This window comes from Paramormyrops kingsleyae, chromosome 5 (assembly GCF_048594095.1).
Source record: "Paramormyrops kingsleyae isolate MSU_618 chromosome 5, PKINGS_0.4, whole genome shotgun sequence".
NCBI lineage: Eukaryota > Metazoa > Chordata > Actinopteri > Osteoglossiformes > Mormyridae > Paramormyrops > Paramormyrops kingsleyae.
Genome location: NC_132801.1, coordinates 3,341,780 through 3,360,543, shown reverse-complemented (window position 1 = coordinate 3,360,543; position 18,764 = coordinate 3,341,780). Strand labels below are relative to the sequence as shown.

General features: G+C 48.5%; 1 protein-coding gene across 2 annotated transcripts; it reads right to left on the bottom strand.

The window, feature by feature from the left end:
• Positions 1–212: 212 nt before the first annotated feature.
• On the bottom strand, positions 213–17,136 carry hs3st3b1b (heparan sulfate (glucosamine) 3-O-sulfotransferase 3B1b). 2 transcript variants are annotated; one of them, XM_023816928.2, is made up of 3 exons: positions 16,250–17,136; positions 15,096–15,185; positions 213–3,124 (listed from the first exon to the last, which is right to left on the bottom strand). In XM_023816928.2, the coding sequence occupies exons 1-3, from the start codon at positions 16,816–16,818 to the stop codon at positions 2,506–2,508; spliced, it is 1,278 nt and encodes a 425-aa protein (XP_023672696.1). In that variant the 5' UTR covers positions 16,819–17,136; the 3' UTR covers positions 213–2,505. The 2 variants fall into 2 exon arrangements, with proteins under 2 accessions (XP_023672696.1, XP_023672698.1); XM_023816930.2 differs by lacking the exon at positions 15,096–15,185.
• Between the last annotated feature and the right edge of the window lie 1,628 nt (positions 17,137–18,764).

Genomic DNA, 18,764 nt, shown 5'->3' with positions numbered 1-18,764 from the left:
CCTGGGGGGGGTGTTGAATGAGGAAAAACACCAAATAAAAGGGAGGACAAAGTCTGACCAGGATCCAGGATGCAGGGCTGCAGTGGTGCTGATTCCCATTCCCAGTTTCACATTCCCAGTATTGTAGCTGGAAGAAGGACAGTCGTGTTCAGTGAAAAGTCAGTGTGCTGACTTTAATGCGAGGTCCCCAGGAAAGCATGCGGATGCAGGTCTGGTAAAATATATATTTTATTGATTTCTTCATACAAAGAAATAACATGAATGTTCAGTATTTATCTAGAAATTTCTGTTCCTTTTTGCAGTTCATTGTGTAAAATTAATTTTGATGTACATACCACAAAATACTTGATTTACGTGTCTTTTTTCTTTTTTACATACAAATGGGCTAATCTAAATGCCATATTATATGGGTAAGAAACACCACTAAATTTTGTTTTTTTTAATGGGTTGAATAAAACTCAACCATAAATTAATGGTGATATGGACTGTGTAATCACAACGATTTGGGGGGTGGGGGGGTGGGGCTTATGTGTTTTTTTGTTTAGTAATTAAAAATAAAGTCAGGATCGGACTCCTGTTCAGCGACAGCCAAGACAGTACAGCGGTTTACGAGCCTGAACCTCACAGGTGCCTGAGGGCCCTAAATTGGCGAATCACTTTTGAGTGTCAGAAAAAACATCAGTTAACATCAGGACTGAAGCAGGCCAGCCTTTCTCATTTAAACCCTTCATTGCTACTCTTAAGTCTATCTTTTGTACTCGATTACAGATATCTGGCTATTCAGTTTTGGACTGAAAAGAGGCAGAAAAGTGTCTTTAAAAAGTACCCTAATCTGCTCCCACAGGAGAGAGGAGATGTCCAAGTGTGTTCAGAGGTCCGTGGGCAACACGCCGCCATCACAGACAGCGTCACGTGGGCAACACGCCACCATCACGGACAGCGTCACGTGGGCAACACGCCGCCATCACGGACAGCGTCACGTGGGCAACACGCCGCCATCACGGACAGCGTCACGTGGGCAACACGCCGCCATCACGGACAGCGTCACGTGGGCAACACGCCGCCATCACGGACAGCGTCACGTGGGCAACACGCCGCCATCACGGACAGCGTCACGTGGGCAACACGCCGCCATCACGGACAGCGTCACGTGCGCAAGGCGGCCCTTGGTGATCCCCGAGATTCACACACTTCCCCCTCTCACATGCATACATAGTATTCAAGTAACAAAGACGAAAGACGCCGAAAGTGAAAAAGAGCGGAGGAAAGGCAGATCGGAGATGATCGGAGTCCCATGGGAGGAGTCGCCAAAGTCAGCAAGAGGTACGATGTGAATCCTCAATTTTCACAGAAGGAATGGCCCCAAAATGGCCGACAGGTCACCCATTCCAAATACATGAGCCTTGCTGTGACCCTTACAGTTAACAGTTTGCCGAATGCCAGGTCTGCCCCCTCGCTCTTGGATATACCACTCCTCCGATATCCAACAGAGCCTGTGAGGTGGTGGGGGGGGGGGGGGGGTCTTGATCGGGTAGCTGAATGAAAACATAAGCAACCTCAAAATGCTCTCTTGGGAATCTGGCTGGTTTTTCCTCTGACCCGCCGGCTCCCGTGGCAGGAGCCGGAAAAGTGGGCCGGGATCTAAGGGCGAGACCAGGTCACGGGGTCAGGATTGATCGGTCGAGCCACCATCACATGAGCAAAGTGACGTCACCCTGTGAGACCCCAAATACGATTTAGCCGCTAATCAATAGTGCATTCACCAGAAGGCTCTACCATATGACCGTTGGAGGAGAGCAGGGCTATTCTTTGAACTGGGGACAGCACGAAAGGGAGCAATTAGCCCATCGATCGGTGCTTTATTAAGTGAGAGGGTCTAGGGGGTCAGCAGTAATGCATTAGCTGAGGTAACTGTTCCTGAATGCTAGGCTACCTGTAACCACAGAGAGCCATCCGCTTAGAGCCCAGGACCTTCAGCCTGGCTGTGCTAAACATAGACCAACAACAGCAAAAGAGCACCTGCCAGACTCAAGATGATGGTGAAAAGAAAACAGAACGGAAATGAAACCCACAGACGTGGTGGATTGAAAGTCGCCGGCGAGCGGCGGGTGGCCATAACACAGAGCTGCTTTGTGTGTCCGTCCCGTTTCCGAATTCCCGACGGCTCCGCCACTAACGCCTTCAGCCGCCACTGAAAGCACCATTAACGAGTTTAAATGACTGGACGGCAAGAGAGAGAAACGGAAAGAGCGGAAGAGAACGACAAAAAAGCAGAAAAAGAGGAGATGTGGAATGTTAAAAAGATACAAAACGTGGATCAAATGCAAGGGACAAATTCAGGTTAGGCAGCTTAGTGAATTAATTGCTTAGAAATTAAAAATAAATTATTATAAAATAGATTTCTGTACATTTTACATATATATAGCAATATCTCCACGTCTTTGCCAGAATTACAGAGAAAAAAATGATTCAAGCAAGGTGTCCTGTATTAACGTTTTTGCTTTGTCAGTTCCAGCCAAAGTTGTGGCCAGTCATCTGGTAGAACTTCATGTTGAAGGGGCGGTAAAACTGGCGGAGCCTCTGCAGCACTTGTGGCTGGATGCCAGGGTGGGTCCGGCCCTTGGTCTTGCCCAGGCAGTGCGGCTTGCTGCTGCCCTCGGCCTTCTTCAGGCAGGGGAAGCCCTTGGTCTGGTTGAAGTAGAAGTGCTTATCGGTGACGATGCGCTTGAGGCCCAGGAAGTCCTGCACGCGGGCCAGCTCGCCGGCGGGGTCGCTGATCAGCCGCTCGCCGCTCACGAACAGCATCTGTCGCAACGGGAAGAAGCGCAGCCAGTTGTCCAGGTGCTTGGCATAGATGCCGATCTGCACGGCGCTCCACGAGGTGTCGATGAGGCCCACGCTGCGGTTCCGGAAGGTCAGGCTCTCAAAGGTGGGGATGTCGGGCTTCTTGGACAGCGTCTGCGTGTAGTCGGACACGGCTCGGGTGACGGGGTCCCGCACCACCACGATCAGCTTGGTGTCCCGGGACATGGCGTAGATGCGGGCCGGAGCCTCCCGCGTCACGAAGTAGCTGGGCGTCTTCTCCATGGTGATCTGGCCCTCCAGGGTCCTGGGCATCAGCTCTCTGGGGGGAGGGGACAAAAGAAGGTCGGAATGGGGCGGGGCAGGGTGGTCTTATAATGCAATTAACCAGATGGGGACCCCCCCACCCCACAGTCAGCATGTCTGAGCTCAGGCTGCATGGGGTTATCATACATGATACTGAGTATGGAATTATTAAGGGGCGAGAAAAGGCAAGGCCAAGCACCATGCAGATCTCCTTCAATGGTAGTCAGAGGAGGAGGAATGCTCAGCAGTCATTCTGACTCAGATGGACATGCTAATGGTTTTAGCACCGTTAAATAACTTAAATAACTGTTAACTGGGGCATCAGTCATGTTGACATCTGGAACACATAGATTACAGCCCTGCCTCCTGCCTGCCCCTCCCCTCTCCGCTAGCCACACTTCCCAGCCACACATTCAGGAAAGTGCCTGGCTTAGCCTAAATCCACCCCGGCCTACTTTATCCATTAGCCACTTAGGCTAAATGAAAGGCTAATTTGCTTCTAAAAAGAGTACAGCTGACTCAGCTGGCTGTGTCCCTGAACAGGAATGCCAGCAGCCATCCCGGGCACCGAGATTCCGAAAATCCCTCAGTCGCTGACAGCATCAGGGCAGTTAAACGATATGTTACACAGGGTACCGCATGGTGTGGATTAGATGGCCGCTGCCTGGCACAGGTATATACGGTTACATGCTTTTTTATTGCTGCTGGAGGTCAGGGGGGGTCACATTGTGAGCCCGGGATACCAGTGACGACCCCGGGATACCAGTGACGACCCCGGGCTCCCTCTCACAAACACGCGAACACACACATTCACAGAGCAGTAGGGTTAACACAGCGACAGCCTAATCCAGTCCACCTCCTCACAGACGACAGCCTCGGAGGTAAAGCCGTGCAACGGGACCCACATGTGGGAAACGTGCAGGAAGGTGTGCTTATCGCTCCAGAGAGAGCAGCGGCCAGCATGGCACCCGCCGTCGCCGTGGTAATGAGCCCCGCCCGTTTGTGTGACACGTCCTGCTTTGCATACAACTGCGTCCGCAAGACAGAAGCTCAGCCAAGCAGCCTCCCACCACGGGGTGGGGGGGCTCGGAGAGAACTCACCCTCGCTCTGGCTGAAGCGGGGGGCGGCTGACACAGACCCACAATGACCATACCCCCATGAAACCTGCACCATTAACCTTACCACATCTTTCTTTCTGAAGAGCACTACAAATGGGTGGGGGGTAAGAGTTTAATGTGGGTGGGGGGTTTTTTAGGGGGGGTAGGGGTGTAGCTCTCATAGGGACAATACCTATTCTGCTCTTATGATTTATGAGGTTCCCCTTCAGAAGATTCAGTCAGCAAACAGCCGATTCTGACACCCAGACCCCTTTCAGGGGGGTCACATGAGCATTGTCCTCCAGTGGGGTGGCTGAATGGCAGGCCGCGGCCACAGAGAGGGGCGCGCTCGTCAGGAGCTTCTGCCCCTCCCAGGCCGACAGCCCCCCCCCTTAGCCCCCCCTTGTGCCACCATACGTTCAGAAGTACTCATGGTGTCAAGAGGCAGTGTGGCTCCCACGATGTCTGTCTGTTTGCCCGCCGAACCGGAACATAATGACCCGCCAATCAGAGAGGCCACACTTCACTGCTTTGGCTCTGAATCAGCCAATCAGAGTCATCGAGCAGCCACGATTCAGATATCAACAGCCACTCATTAAAGATGTACTCCAAAAGCTAATCAGGAGTCATTAACTGTTAATTAAGCATGCTGTCAGGGACCCCCCAGGGCTGCCGGAACTCTTAATTAGTGAGAATCTGCCCGACCTGCTTCACTTGGTGTAGATGTCTCAAATCTCAAATCTCCTCTTTGAGAGAACTTTGAATGTGAGGTGAACAGGGAGGGGACTTTATGTATTTTTTGTACGACCCTCAAAATGAGTCTAATCTAAGTGTTTTAGCGAGTCTGCTAATTAAAGTGTTAGATTTTTAAATATCTTATTAATTACTGCTGTAATCTAACCAAATGGTAGATTAAGAGCATTTATGTTCAATACTCATTTATAGGCTCATTTGAAGGGCACAATTCAGCAAAATGGTAACTTTTCCTATTAACCCGAGTGAGCAGTGATTACAGGCGACTGCTCCAGGCCCATAATCGGCTCCCATCGAGATGGTACATTTTTGTAATTGGGCTCAATCATGCTTAATTAAATTGGTTGGAACAAACGCCCTATATGCAGTGCATGCCTGCGCTGGGAGGGGGGTCCACATGCTGACTTTAACATGCTGTGCCTGCATCTCCGCAGACCAGGCTGGCCGTCCCATGCGCTGTCCCCGGCTGTTTTGTCTGGAGAGGCATCAGCAGAGCTGCAGCTTCAAAGGGACGACCCGCATGTCTGCATTTCCGCTGTGCACACCGACACCCAAGGGCAGGTGCTCGCCTCACGTAGCGCGACCCCCCCACACACACACCACAACCCCCAGTGCTTTTTCTATTCAAGCTGCCTCTCTCTCCCTCTCTGACTCTCCTTCTCCATCCTTCTCTCTATCCTTCTTTCTTCTCACCCTCTCTCACTCTCTGTGCCTCTCCTTCTTCATCCCTGTCTCTCTCCCTCCCTTTCTCCCTCTCCTTCTCTATCCCTCTCCCTTCTACCCTTCTACCCTTCGTCCCTCTCTCACTCTCGGTATCCCTCTCTCTCTCTCTCTCTCTCTCTCTCTCTGGACGGTCTCCTCGGGCTGACAGAGATGCCAAACACATAGATAACGTGTCAGCCCTGACTCGCACAGCTGCTTCAATCAGCCAGGGAAGCGGCTGACTTCTCCCCCGCCCCAAACCCGCCCGAACACAGCTGCAGAAATCCAGAGCCCGTGGAGTGACACACCTGTGACGGTGACCCTGAGCACCTCCCATTCGAACAGGCGAGAGGTGTTTAGAGTAACGAAAGAGATCCGTCAAAACAAGTCAGACGGCGAACAGTACCGGCTGCTGAAGCCAAGCAAACGCCACGGCGATGAGTTCCAGAGCGCGACTTATGCGGGATTTTCAACACCCCCCCCACCACTCAAAATGTTCCTCAAACGCAGTTGCACGTTCAAACTCTTTTGACAATAATTAAGCTATTGATCAACAGTAACTCCCCCCCTCCCCATTGCCTCAGGCGAAAGTGGGGGGGGGGGATAAAGGCACTTTGAAAACCCCCACCACTCCCCGCAACCAATCAGCTGGCGGGATGGACGTAGAATGGCCTGCTTGTGAAAATAGGCACGTCGTGTGTCCCCCCCCCCCCCCCGCCCAGGCGGAAGATAACTGCTGCAGCCAGGCCTGTTCCTATCCAGCAAAATTAATTAAAGAAAGGGGGGAGCTCGTTAACGGAGCTCGTCAAGATGGGACCTGCCGCACCCCCCAGCCTGCCTAACAAGAAATTAACTCTGTGACAGGGGGAGTCCAGGAAACGTCCTGGGGCCGTCTTTGTCCCTCCCCAGTGAGGGGGTCATACTAGGCCCTCATTCTGGTGTCCTGGCACCTCTGGGACTCCCTGTCTTCCGTTTTGTTTACTGTCGACCATTAAGAGCTACTTTTTATACCGAGTTTTCACTGCCCGTCATCTGGACTCCTTGTTTAATACGGACCAGAACACTGTCCTGCCCTGGGGAGAAACGCCCAGTGTCGGGGGGGTGAGGGACATGGGTTTGTCCTGCTTGTTGATGTAACGGGGATCTCCATCCTGGGGGGCATATTTTCAGTTAACCGCCTCGGATGATTAGAGCCCCCCAGGCACGGCAGCCACATGACAGCAGGGTGGCCCGTTCTGCTGTGGCCCACCTGTCAAAGGGCCCTGATGTGCGATGGAGTCAGGTGCGATGGGGTGAGAGGTAGTCATGCTCTCCCTACTGGGTTGTGTGCCCCTGCCCCCCCACTTCCTCTAAGCCCTGCTCCAATCCAGCTGGGCAGTGCCCCTCACTGGAATCACGTACACAGTACATTATTGTTTACGTATTATTACTAACAAACAATGGACTCTGAAGGGATCCGGCGTGGTTCGAATTCACCGTCCATATCAGGGTGTCCAGAACATTCCAGAAAGACAGGCGGGAGTCCCCCTCTGAGGCCCTGATTGGGAACTCTAAGCCCGGAACCTTCTGGTCTGTAGGGACATCCACAACCAGACGTCCCAGACATCCAACATTAGAAGCGTAACCAGGTGTACTTTCTGCCATAGCCAGGTGCATCATGGGAAGACATAATACAAACACTTGATGAATAAAGATGAATGAAACACCTGTTAATTGGGATTCCTCTTTGCAGTTCATTATGCATGGCCCATGTTCTGTGGGCCAGTGTGGAGGTGAGTGCAGAGACCGCGGCCGATTAAGGGGTGGATTTTCCGTGCGTCCTGTAAGCGAGCACTAGATACTAAATCTGCCGGGCAGGCAGGCTGATGAATGTGCCTTTAATAAGCTGCTGTCAGAGGGCATCGGGCATTTGGCCCAAACCTGCTCTGGCGGAGGGGATTCCGGAGTGTCAGTGACAGAGCACAGGCACAAATAAAACACCCACCGGTGGGGGGGGAGGGGGTCCCCACCTTAAATACCTGCCACCGTTCCAAAGCTTGTCCCCTCCCTCGTGCCGCTGGTACCGACTTCCTGAAGGCCCAGAGAACCCGGATGGTACTGGAGGGCTGGTACCAAAATTCACTCCTAGTTACTCTCCACCTGTCACCCCCCCCCCCCCCCAAAACACACAAACACAGCCACGTTGACCCATTGATCCCAGCAAGAGAGGGCATCCCCAAGGGAAGGAAGGGTGGCGATCCCGGCAAGAGAGGGCATCCCCAAGGGAAGGCGGCGATCCCGGCAAGAGAGGGCATCCCCAAGGGAAGGCGGCGATCCCGGCAAGAGAGGGCATCCCCAAGGGAAGGCGACAGTCCCGGCAAGAGAGGACTTCTTCAAGGGAAGGCGGTGGTCCCGGCAAGAGAGGGCATCCCTAAGGTAAGGTGGCGATCCCGGCAAGAAAGGGCTTCCTCAAGGGAAGGCGGCAGTCCCGGCAAGAGAGGGCATCACTAAGGGAAGGCGGCAATCCCGGCGAGAGAGGGCTTCCTCAAGGGAAGGCGGCGGTCCCGGCAAGAGAGGGCATCCCTAAGGGAAGGCGGCGATCCCGGCAAGAGAGGGCTTCCTCAAGGGAAGGCGGTGGTCCCGGCAAGAGAGGGCATCCCTAAGGGAAGGTGGCGATCCCGGCAAGAGAGGGCTTCCTCAAGGGAAGGCGGTGGTCCCGGCAAGAGAGGGCATCCCTAAGGGAAGGTGGCGATCCCGGCAAGAGAGGGCTTCCTCAAGGGAAGGCGGCAGTCCCAGAGGCTTCGGGCTTTTTTATTGGCCTACACACTGTTTATTTAGCCCAATGAATGACCATTAACTCGTGGGGGGGCGGTTCTGACATGTGTTCCAACATCCAAATGATCACGTTGTTAAAAAAGACCCAATTCACTAAAAGCCCAGGGGGAGGGTCCACACACAAGGGTTGGGAGGCAGGAGGTGCTGCTGGGGGGGTGGGGGCAAACTCACTATCCAGACGATTCTTTTATTCCTCTTCCCCACAAACCCCCCCCCCCCCCCCCCCCACACCCCACAACCCGACTTGACTTCAGCCATGGGGGAGATAAATAAATGATTTTTCAATGGTAAGACAGAATAAAAGTTGTCCTGAACAGCACGAGTGTCCTGAGTGGGACCGATGAATGACCACGAACAATCAGACCCCCACCACCCTCCCGAGCTGTGCGAGAGCCAGACTCCTTTTCTGGAAACATGAGTGTTTGACAAGCAATTCCTGTGAGGCCCCCTCCCTTTTGTCCGTCGCCCCAGCCGGAGGTTCCATGCTGCCTGGCCCGTGTTTCCCCCCTGTGCGAGAGCGCCCCCCACAGGGGCCGGGGCACCATGCCACGCTGCACTGCCTCTCTCTGCAGGCTGCCCCTTTACAATTAGCTGGCGGTAATTTGGGGGATGAAAGTGGCATCCCCACACCCCCTGCCACTGTTCCCTCCCCTCTGCCGGGCCATGCCAGGAGGAGAACAGCCCCCCCCCCCCACCTCCCCTTCTGCGGGAACGGTGTGTGGGGTGGGGGTGGGGTCCCAGCAGCAGCCTCACTGCGTGATTGGCCGAAAGGGAGCCTGACATGTGACACTATTCTGTTTGCCAGCAGGGAGGGAATACTGCAGGAGATTAAATGAAGGTAGCTGAAGAAGGGCCTTTCGAGGCGGGGGGGGGGGGGGGGTGAACAAAATTGGGCCGGGGGGGGGGGGGGGGCTTAGCAAAGGCTGATCACAAAGGGATTAATCTGTTAATTTGGCAGTGCAGGGCAGCTCGGTCAAGGTAGGCAGGTCGCTGGGAGAGATGGGGGGGAAATCAGCCCTGTCAGCCTGCCGGGATACCTGGGGGTGGGGCTTTGATCGCGGGGGGGTACACAAAGGAGGTAGTATGAATGACAAGCCACATATACATCCCCTCACCTTTGGGGAGGGGGGGGGGGCAAGTGAGTCCCCATGCCCTCAATAAATGGTATGATCCTGCCCCCCCATCTCCCCCCGCCCCCACCCCAGGCTGTAGGTCCAGTCTGGGGCAGAGTGTCCCAACATCACTTAATATCTAAGGTGGCACTGCACCGCAGTGTGTAATGGAGGGAAGTTGTTGGAGGGACACGGAGGGGGGGGGCTGCTTCTCCCCTGAGCAGACAGTGCTGGGGAGGCCCAGACTACAAGCTGGCCCTCTCAATAAGGATTCTATTTGGAGGGTTACACACTTTTAAAGTCCAGGAGCAGAATGGGATCATCCTGGAAGCCCTGTGTAGGCCGGAGTGATTCTGCCTATAATCAGAACGGCATGTCCGGGTGACCTGGCCGAGCCCTCGCACCCCCACACTGCGTCACACTGCTGCCCATGGTGCAAGCTAGGAGTCTGTCTGTGTGTCTGTCTGTGTGTCTGTGTGTCTATCTATCTGGCTGTCTGTCTATCCATCTGTCTATCTATCTGTCTGTCTGTGTGTCTGTCTGTCTATCTATCTGTCTGTGTGTCTGTCTGTCTGTCTGTCTATCAATCTATCTGGCTGTCTGTCTATCCATCTGCCTATCTATCTGTCTGTCTGTGTGTCTGTCTGTGTATCTATCTATCTATCTGGCTGTCTGTCTATCCATCTGTCTATCTATCTGTCTGTCTGTGTGTCTGTCTGTGTATCTATCTATCTATCTATCTGTCTGTCTGTCTATCTATCTATCAATCTATCTGACTGTCTGTCTATCTATCTGTCTATCTATCTGTCTGTCTTTCTATCTATCAATCCATCTGTCTATCTATCTATCAATCAATCCATCTGCCTGTCTGTATCCCAGGGCTGCAGTTAGCAGGTGTTTTTGCCCCCACCCTCCGGAAATACGAGAAAGGGTTTCCCAAGTCTGATAGCAGGGCAGTGAAGTAGGAGAAACAGAGGCAGGAGCTGAAGCCCATGATATTGGCAGAAGCTAAATCAGCATGGACCAGGCTAGGACACAGACCAAAATCCCGGTGAAGCTAACCCTTACCCTAACCCTAACCCTATCCCTAACCCAATCCCCGTAACATACAGCACCTCCCATGACTGGTCGGTATGCCAGGGCTCGGTCCATGTGTGAAGGCTGGGAACAGCAAAACAGAAGTTTGAAAGCGAAAAACAGATCAAACTAATAATTGTTATTACTGTAAGAAGCTTTTTGCAGTTTGTAGCTGAAATATTCATCAAATATTCTTCTGGTCGGGCTTCCATCAAGGACGCAGCAGCGTAACAAGCCCACGTGTGAGATGGTGCCCACGTTAGCAGACCGTGGCGGGGCCTCGCCGGGAATGTCGCATACGTGCTGTCTGGGAAGATGCCTGCGCCTGCATTACCTCATTGGGGAAACGTGCACCCCCCCCACCCCCCCCCCCCAGCCCCCAACCACACACACCCCTCCATTCATCTCCTGAGGGATGAATCATGTTTTGTTCATCTTGACACAATAAAAACCATCAAATTAGACCAGGGTCCCGGCTGCCGCTCTGCTTCTGCTGCCCCGGCCATTTCTACCCCTCCATCCTTTTCCCATCCCTCCATTTTCACTTTTCCACTCGGATCGCTGGAGGTCCCAGTGCCACAGTGACGTGTACCTCTATCTGCGATCCGGAAGTGAAAAACCGAGCCCCCCAGGTCTCAGTGACCCCAGCTGACGTCTTCTTCTGTGAAAGAAGTCCAGCGTGACCGGTGCTGCCCAGCCCAGACCCTCAGAGCAGCGTCCTCCGTTTAAGCACCACATCCGCTACGTCCTCACATGAGAACACAGATTCCTCCATTACTTCCCCAGGGTGACACGCTAATAGGAAATTTAAGGGCATTAAAGATGAATTATGATTTCCTCTCTGTCCAGAAGACCTCCTGGCCCCTCAATGCTACAGAAAAATGACAGAAACACTTATCAAATCTTTCCACAGGAGGAGAGCTCTGGTTAACCGTCGGTGCTCGAGGTCTTGTTCACAAAAAGCTGCTTGTGTAAGAAGCAGATTGTCACTTTCACAAAGGATATAAACAGGCCGGTTTTAAACTCAAGCAGCAGCAAAACATAAACATTATAATGACAATAAAAATAGGATATCTCTAACAGACAGGCACCGTTTGGTTGGTTTGGGTTTTTCTTGGCCTGAGCCGCTCTGCGTGAGATACAGGATTTCAGAGAAACATGGCGTAAGTAACAGGAGCCATCTGTAGGCGATAAGGGCTGTCGGTGTGCGGAATGGGGAACGGGCCCCACCGAAACCTGTATTTTAACGTGGAAAAATAATAACGACAAAAAAAAACTTAGGTCCAAATTTGGTTCTACATTTCGAAAAATATATATATATTTACAAAACAATTCGACGACAATGAAATAGAGTAAAGTAACCAGACGTCATACTGAAAGGGAAAACATTTTAAGTGTTTATAAAATTCTCGCTGCAATTTGGTTAGCGGTAATAATATTTTGCTCCTGGCGTGCAAAGTGGTTAGAGACGCCAGGCAGACACGTGCTGGAAAGAGTGCTGGACTTCACGGGGTATTTTATTAAGGCAGAAATGCGAAGACGCGTCTAACAGTTTTACAAGTCGGACTCTGGGCACTGAGGCTTCAAAACCACGGCAAGAGTCCAGGTCTGCAGGAGAACCTCCATACCGCTGCTTCGTGGTTTTATTCCAAAAGGTAAATGAAGTTACCGACATTAAAATCCCACATTTAAAGAGACTGAGATAATCACTTCTTATCTATCAGTCAGCTGTGTTTTCACTCAGTTTACGGAAACAGAAAGCGGGAGGGATGCAAGGCACGAAGCTGCGACCACCGCTTCCAATATCACCTGTCAGTCGGTGTAAAGTTATAAGAGATGCGTTCGGACAGGGATACTGGGGAACTGAGCGGATTTCAGAAAACCAGTCCCATGTACCGCTATTACTTAGTATAGAGGGTGGGGAAGAGGTACAATTTACCCAATAAGAGCATAAAGCAAATTTGAATTAATTAGGTAATGATCGCTTATTCAGCCCTCCAATATCCTTGCCTTACTGGCTACTTTTATCTCCAAAGGCTGGTAAATCTTAGGGTTAATTAATAACTTCGTAGTGGTGGGGGATGGTCTTCCACCTTCAGGGGCATCAGATCTAAATTGCATTTCCGTTTATTTTGACCGGAGATCATTTGCCTCTTCAGAGACGCCACAATGCACCAATTCCCCGCAATTAGTATTGTTCCCACCGCGGCTTAGAAGATAAGGACTGAGGTTCAGAGGGGAACATAAGAGGCGATTTAGTGTCGATTTGGTGGATGAAGTGCCGCTTAAACAATCCCCGAAGCAGCCGAGGCTCGCATGTTTATTTTATCTGTCGCTTAAGCCACAGGCCCGAAGTCAGACATCCGTCGCCTCTTGTTTTCTCTGTAAACACGGACCTAAACAGCTCTCGCGTATTAATGCTCACATGGGCCCTGCGGTGTTTTTAAGTGCTTTAGTCGTATCTGTAATCGATTATTAGCGGATAAGTACTTGACCGCTACTCGATTTATATCGATCGCGTAACAGAATAAAAACGATCGCCATACAAGTGTAGATTACCCAGATTTTAAAAGGAGCATTTTAAAGTGAGTGGAAGTGATATTACACATTAACATTAAAGGTACATGCAGTTGCAGATTGTCCCTAAATTCATGTGGCGAGCTCAGTCCGCCCCGGCAAAGCAGCAAAACGGTTTAGTGCTCTGTGCCTTTTCATGTCTGCCGTCTTTGTCGGCCACTAAACTTCGTGCATATTTAATTGACTGAACTTTTCTTCAGGGCAACCGAAATCCGTTCATTGAGAAAGGCATGCAGCTCCGGACCGCTTTTCATCGGCCTGTCAGAAGGCCCGTTAGTTCTGCTTCACGTCGATGGACATTGAAGAAGAAGAAGAAGAAGAAGAAGAAGAAGAACAAGAAGAAGAACAAGAAGAAGAACAAGAAGAAGAAGAGACAATATCTCTGTCTTTTTCAGCCATGTTTCTTTGGGTGTACCGGTGAAACTTTTTTTCTCTACGAATTTGATTTTCAAAAGCATAAATACGTTTTTATAGGATACTTATATAATTTATTGGCCATTGTGTGCTTGTTTAGGTCTTTGTAAGACCTTTCCCTTCTTATGCAATATTGATAGCCTATTGAACAAAAAAAAACTAGTTTAAAAATCATTAATAGTAAAACATAAATGGCATAAAAGTGACTTTACTTAAGCGCCATCATATTAAAACGGAAAAGAATTAATCCCGTTCAATATGGTTTCAGCGGCGCCTGTCAAATTATGGCGATTAAGCGGACTATAAAATAACCAGGGTTCATTGTAAATTAGGCTGTGTAAATATTTAATTAAATGTTCGTAATCCTCTGCAAACACTACTTCTCCTGATTTATTGCCATTTAAATAATAGCCCACGTAACATCATATTAGATGTTACGTGATGTTTTTTTTCCTCAATTAATATTTAAAATCGAATTAGACTGTAATTAAAGATTATTTTAAACAAGCAATTATAGGCCCAAATATTAAAAGTGAGAATGAAGAGGTTTTTTAAAACTCTGATTTACATTTTTGAGGGCAATGGGAACCTGCTGTCGCTTTCGATTTATTTATCTATATATTTTAATTAGACGGAATTAAAACATTGTTATTTTTGGCGCGGAAAATAAACATTTTGACATGCCTGTTTTCTCTTGGGAGATTAATAAATTGTGCTACTGTTTAATTCTAATTCCACAGGGAGAGAAAGGCAGAATTTATATTTTCATTCCAGTCTGTCCTCCACATTCAATTATACACGATCAAATTAAACTTGGGTCCGTAAAAAATTCCCAACTTTAATGTTCTAATCACCTAAAAATTTCTGGTCGTATCCCCGGACGGCCGTGGCCGATGGGTTGAGAAGCTTGTGCTTAGATTACGGCTTTTTACTATCTCTTAAAGAGTTGGCCTTAGCGATTAGAAACAGTTTAAATGAATGCATCTGGCCCAAGACAGTTCCTTAATTCTCCTTTGGATTTTTAATAAGCCGTCGATGCTTATATGAATCCGCTATAAAATATACATCCGCCGGTGTAACGTTTTTAAATTCAGAATACTGTCACAACATCCTTGTTTCATATAAAATTAGTCATCGCTAGCAGTTTAAACAAGGGCTGGGGATATTTTCTGTGATGTCGGCTTCCGGAGAATTGTTTAATATGAAACAGCCAGCAAGAGGAACACAACAACAGACGTTTTTTTTTTCGCAGCCAAAAAAAAATATTTTAAACAAATTCACATATTTCGATTACCTAAATAATTCATTTTAAAGCTTACGGACTCCTCGGGGGTTTTTCTTGAAGTGTACACGGCCGGTATTTATGTAGTAATTCGTCATACTTGCACACTAGCAGCAAACATTACAAAAAAGATAGATTTGAGCGGAACGGTATGTCACCTGCAGTTTACGTGTCCGTCCAACAGGGACCACTGCTCAGCGTCAAAGCCGAATGGCTGCGCGGATCCCAGAGAAAGGCGCTTAAAACGACTACCAAATACATTAAAAAAAAAAAACAAAAACAAGTATTAATACGAATAAAGAAAAATAAAAAGCGTCATTACTCATACGCCTAATAAAAATCTAGGCCTAACGTTAAAGAAAAGCAGAGATTCATGTAATATTCATGCTGTCCCGCACAGTTCGCTCCGGGCAGCTTTTCTGATGAAATACGACCGATGTCCTATTAGCCGCCGTCCGTCCTCCCGGGAAGCGCCGCTTTCAGCCCCGCTAATGCGAAATGTTCCCAGAGCCCCCAGCACACGGAAACCACACGCAGAAGATCTACAGTCACTGTTATTATCATGATTATTATCATGATTATTATTACTATTAGACAAAGAAGACGTCCTTTGCCGCTAAATAAGAATTATGAGGCTACATAAACCCCAGGTCATCCGGTAAGTTTGAAATTGAAACCCGCAAGAAATTAGCTGAAGCGAGAGATGTGAGATATTAAAAACCAATCACCAAATTCTGTGAATATATTAAGAACGAACATATTTTTTTTTTTGCCTTTCCTTATCAGCGCCCGGGTTCCATGCATCTAATGTTGCCTAAAAGATTAATTTTGGGTGTCATTTGACGGACATATAATTTAAAAATTTCTGGGTATAACAATTCTCTTTTTTCCAAGCCATTACCCATTAAATGTAAATTTGAATCACAGCTATCTTGGAAATCTCAGTAAAATTAATGGCATAATTAACTTTCCACGTCTTTACGTGCTCTGATTCAAAGAACCCATGGTATTATTAATGAATTCATTGCTAGATAATGAAACAACGTTGTGTGGAAAAGTGTTTTCTGTCTACTTATTTTGCTAAATCCAGCCTCACATATTCATTTGTGATTGATCTTAAGACGGTTCGTCCACATGATTGAAAACTGGGCGAACAGTTAAAAAACATTCTGAAACTCTGCCGAATCTCGATCGCAACTTTGTCACAATATTTACGCAGTTGGTAATACAAGTACCGTTTGTTTCCACATGCTTCTCTTCGCTCCTTTTAAATGTTTAGCTAATCTGAGATCTTAATTACAGTGCGTCTTACCTGTACCAGTCGAGCCCCTTGTCGTAGTGCCGGTCGAAGAAGTGCGGCTCCGCTCCCACCGCCCTGATGTCGGGATGCACCCGCAGAAACTCCAGCAGCGCCCGCGTGCCTCCCTTCTTCACCCCGATGATGATCGCCTGGGGCAGCTTTTTGCTGCCCGACCCGTTGGAGAAGCTTGACATGGCACTCGCTTCGGGGCCCCTCTGCTCGTCCTTCATTTCGTCCCAGTCTCCGGCTCTGTCCGAGTCCACTTCGTTATCCAGCAGGTCTCTGGAGGGCGTCCTCACTGACGGCTCGTCGTAATCGGATTCCAGGTCTACCCAGCTTTGGGTTTTGGGTATCAGCTTGGACACCAGGTCCGCCCTGGCGCTCTCTGTCCTTCTACCAGCGGATTCCGTCTCCCTTACCCGGTAAGAGTCTATTACACTTGGCACAGTGGCGCAATAACCCACGCAGGAATATAACATGTAGACCCACAATAAAAGCATGATGCCCATCAGTAAGAGTTTCTTTTTCACGGGGATGAATGGAATCGCATGCAGATGGCTGAATGTCTGGCTATATTCCATAAGCCTCACGTGCGCCGGTCATAATCCATGGAGACATATTGGCAAAGTTTATTCCAGGTTGCGCTTCGACATTCCTCGCGAATAATATGAATCTCGTCGGCAAGATGAAGAAAATATGAAAAAAATTAAATTAATAACAAAAGTATTGCGGTCAGCATCTTGTCGGCTGCAAATTCAGCGTGGCGGCGTTTTTCTGCCGCTGGTGAAAGAAAAGGGGCGAAGAGTGAAAGACGTTAAATGTTAAAGCGGTGCCGTTCAGTGCCGCCCCGGAGTCCTGCGCTCACTTCGGCTGCACATCCCTCTTGCCGGGCCCGTGAGCTACTGCGAGCGCTGAGTGTCGAACTGAATACTGGCCCCTTATACAGCGCCAGATGCGCGCAACTGACAGCGGCGTCGGCCAATCGCAGGCGAGCGGCGCAAATTTCACAGCTTGTTGACAAAAGCGACCCAATCGTAGGGGTTGCGAGGCGGGGCCTGCGCTGTGATTGACGTGAAGCCGAAGTTCTTTGACGCTCCTATTGGATAAAAAAAAAGCATTAAACCGGATTCCCTTTATTTATCAGATTTGGAAAATCCGAAACGCTATTTTAAGCGTGTTTGTGGGGAAAGTGACATTTACTCGGCAGTAATTATTTTTAAATTAATATTAATTTAATTTATTTTCAGAAATGATGTGGCACCTGGACATGTAGATCATTACGGATCAACGACTGCTGTCCCCTAACAAGATAAAAGCTGCAATTTGGCACTGCAAACTTGGGACTTTTTCCATTATTTATTAAATGCAATTTAATCATATCTTTCAGAACGAATTGGTGTTATACATAGACCTATAGTAGTATAGAAATATTACATAGTAAATTATAAGAAGATTAATTGGTTTTGCTTAGTATAATTATTTATATACTCACAAAAACGCGCTATTTTTTTTTTTCGTCAAAGGCTAAAAGCTGTTCTACTATATTTATTTTTGTGGTTGACAGATATATTATTTTCCCCAGCCGGCAGCTTAATTTCATCCGTGAATTTGAAGTGTGAAATAATTATAGGTTATACGTACGCCGAGGCGTTCTGTTTTCATTTTCCTGTCTGCTTTTCTCCCCTCTTTATTGTAAAATGTACAAACAAAAAGCTGAACATCCCGATGTTTTCGCCGCATCGCCGTGAACGTGTAAGCGCCCCTCTTATCCCGCAAAGCTATGCAAACGAGCGCCTTTAATTAAGTGCCGTTAAAGGACTTTTAATGTGCACTGGGCCGCTGCTAATGCAGGTACACAGCGCGGCTCATTCAGAAAGCCCATTCCCAGGAAGCGCTTCCCGCTTCGCAACTTTTTCCTTTTTTCTCATTTAATTTCTGAAAGAGGGACATTTCCCAATTTAACTAATACTTGTAGTGGCATCACTCAGACGTATGTAATTCCTTTATACATATTTTACGTTATTTAAAACTTTTGTGTTATTTAAAACTTAGTTGAGAGACTACTTATCATCATTACCGTTACTACTGCAATAAAATATAAAAATACAAAACATGTCACGCCGTAAAATTTCGTTGTTTCAGCCGCGCCGATGTAATCAAGTTCAGCACACTCTCAAAACTTCATTAGGAAGGCTTTTCTCTCCTGAATTATCACCCGAATTTAAATATTAATCCGTTCTGCACCTGTTATTTAAAATTGTTTTCACTTAATTTAGAGTCTTTTACATATGTGTTTTCCTGGTACTAGACAAAAAGTAATGTACGAACTTACATGTGTTGTTTCAACCGTACATAAAAGCAAGTTTAAAAACATTCAAAGTGCAATAGAGGATGCCTTATATCAATCTCTCAATTACTGACCATTGCTCACAAGCCCAAACACTTACTCATCCATCTTATTAAACTAAATAAACAAATGCGTCCCGCTATCTCTGACAGGCGAAAACCTGGGAGATTCGTACACATA

What these genes read in the sequence shown, in the direction of transcription:
- hs3st3b1b (XM_023816928.2), bottom strand. Translation starts at nt 16,818, where the DNA reads ATGGAATATAGCCAGACATTCAGCCATCTGCATGCGATTCCATTCATC. An exon ending in AAGGGGCTCGACTGGTACAG is followed by an intron (nt 15,186 to 16,249) that starts GTAAGACGCACT and finishes TGTATTTGGTAG; the next exon opens with TCGTTTTAAGCGCCTTTCTC. An exon ending in GACGGACACGTAAACTGCAG is followed by an intron (nt 3,125 to 15,095) that starts GTGACATACCGT and finishes CCCTCCCCCCAG; the next exon opens with AGAGCTGATGCCCAGGACCC.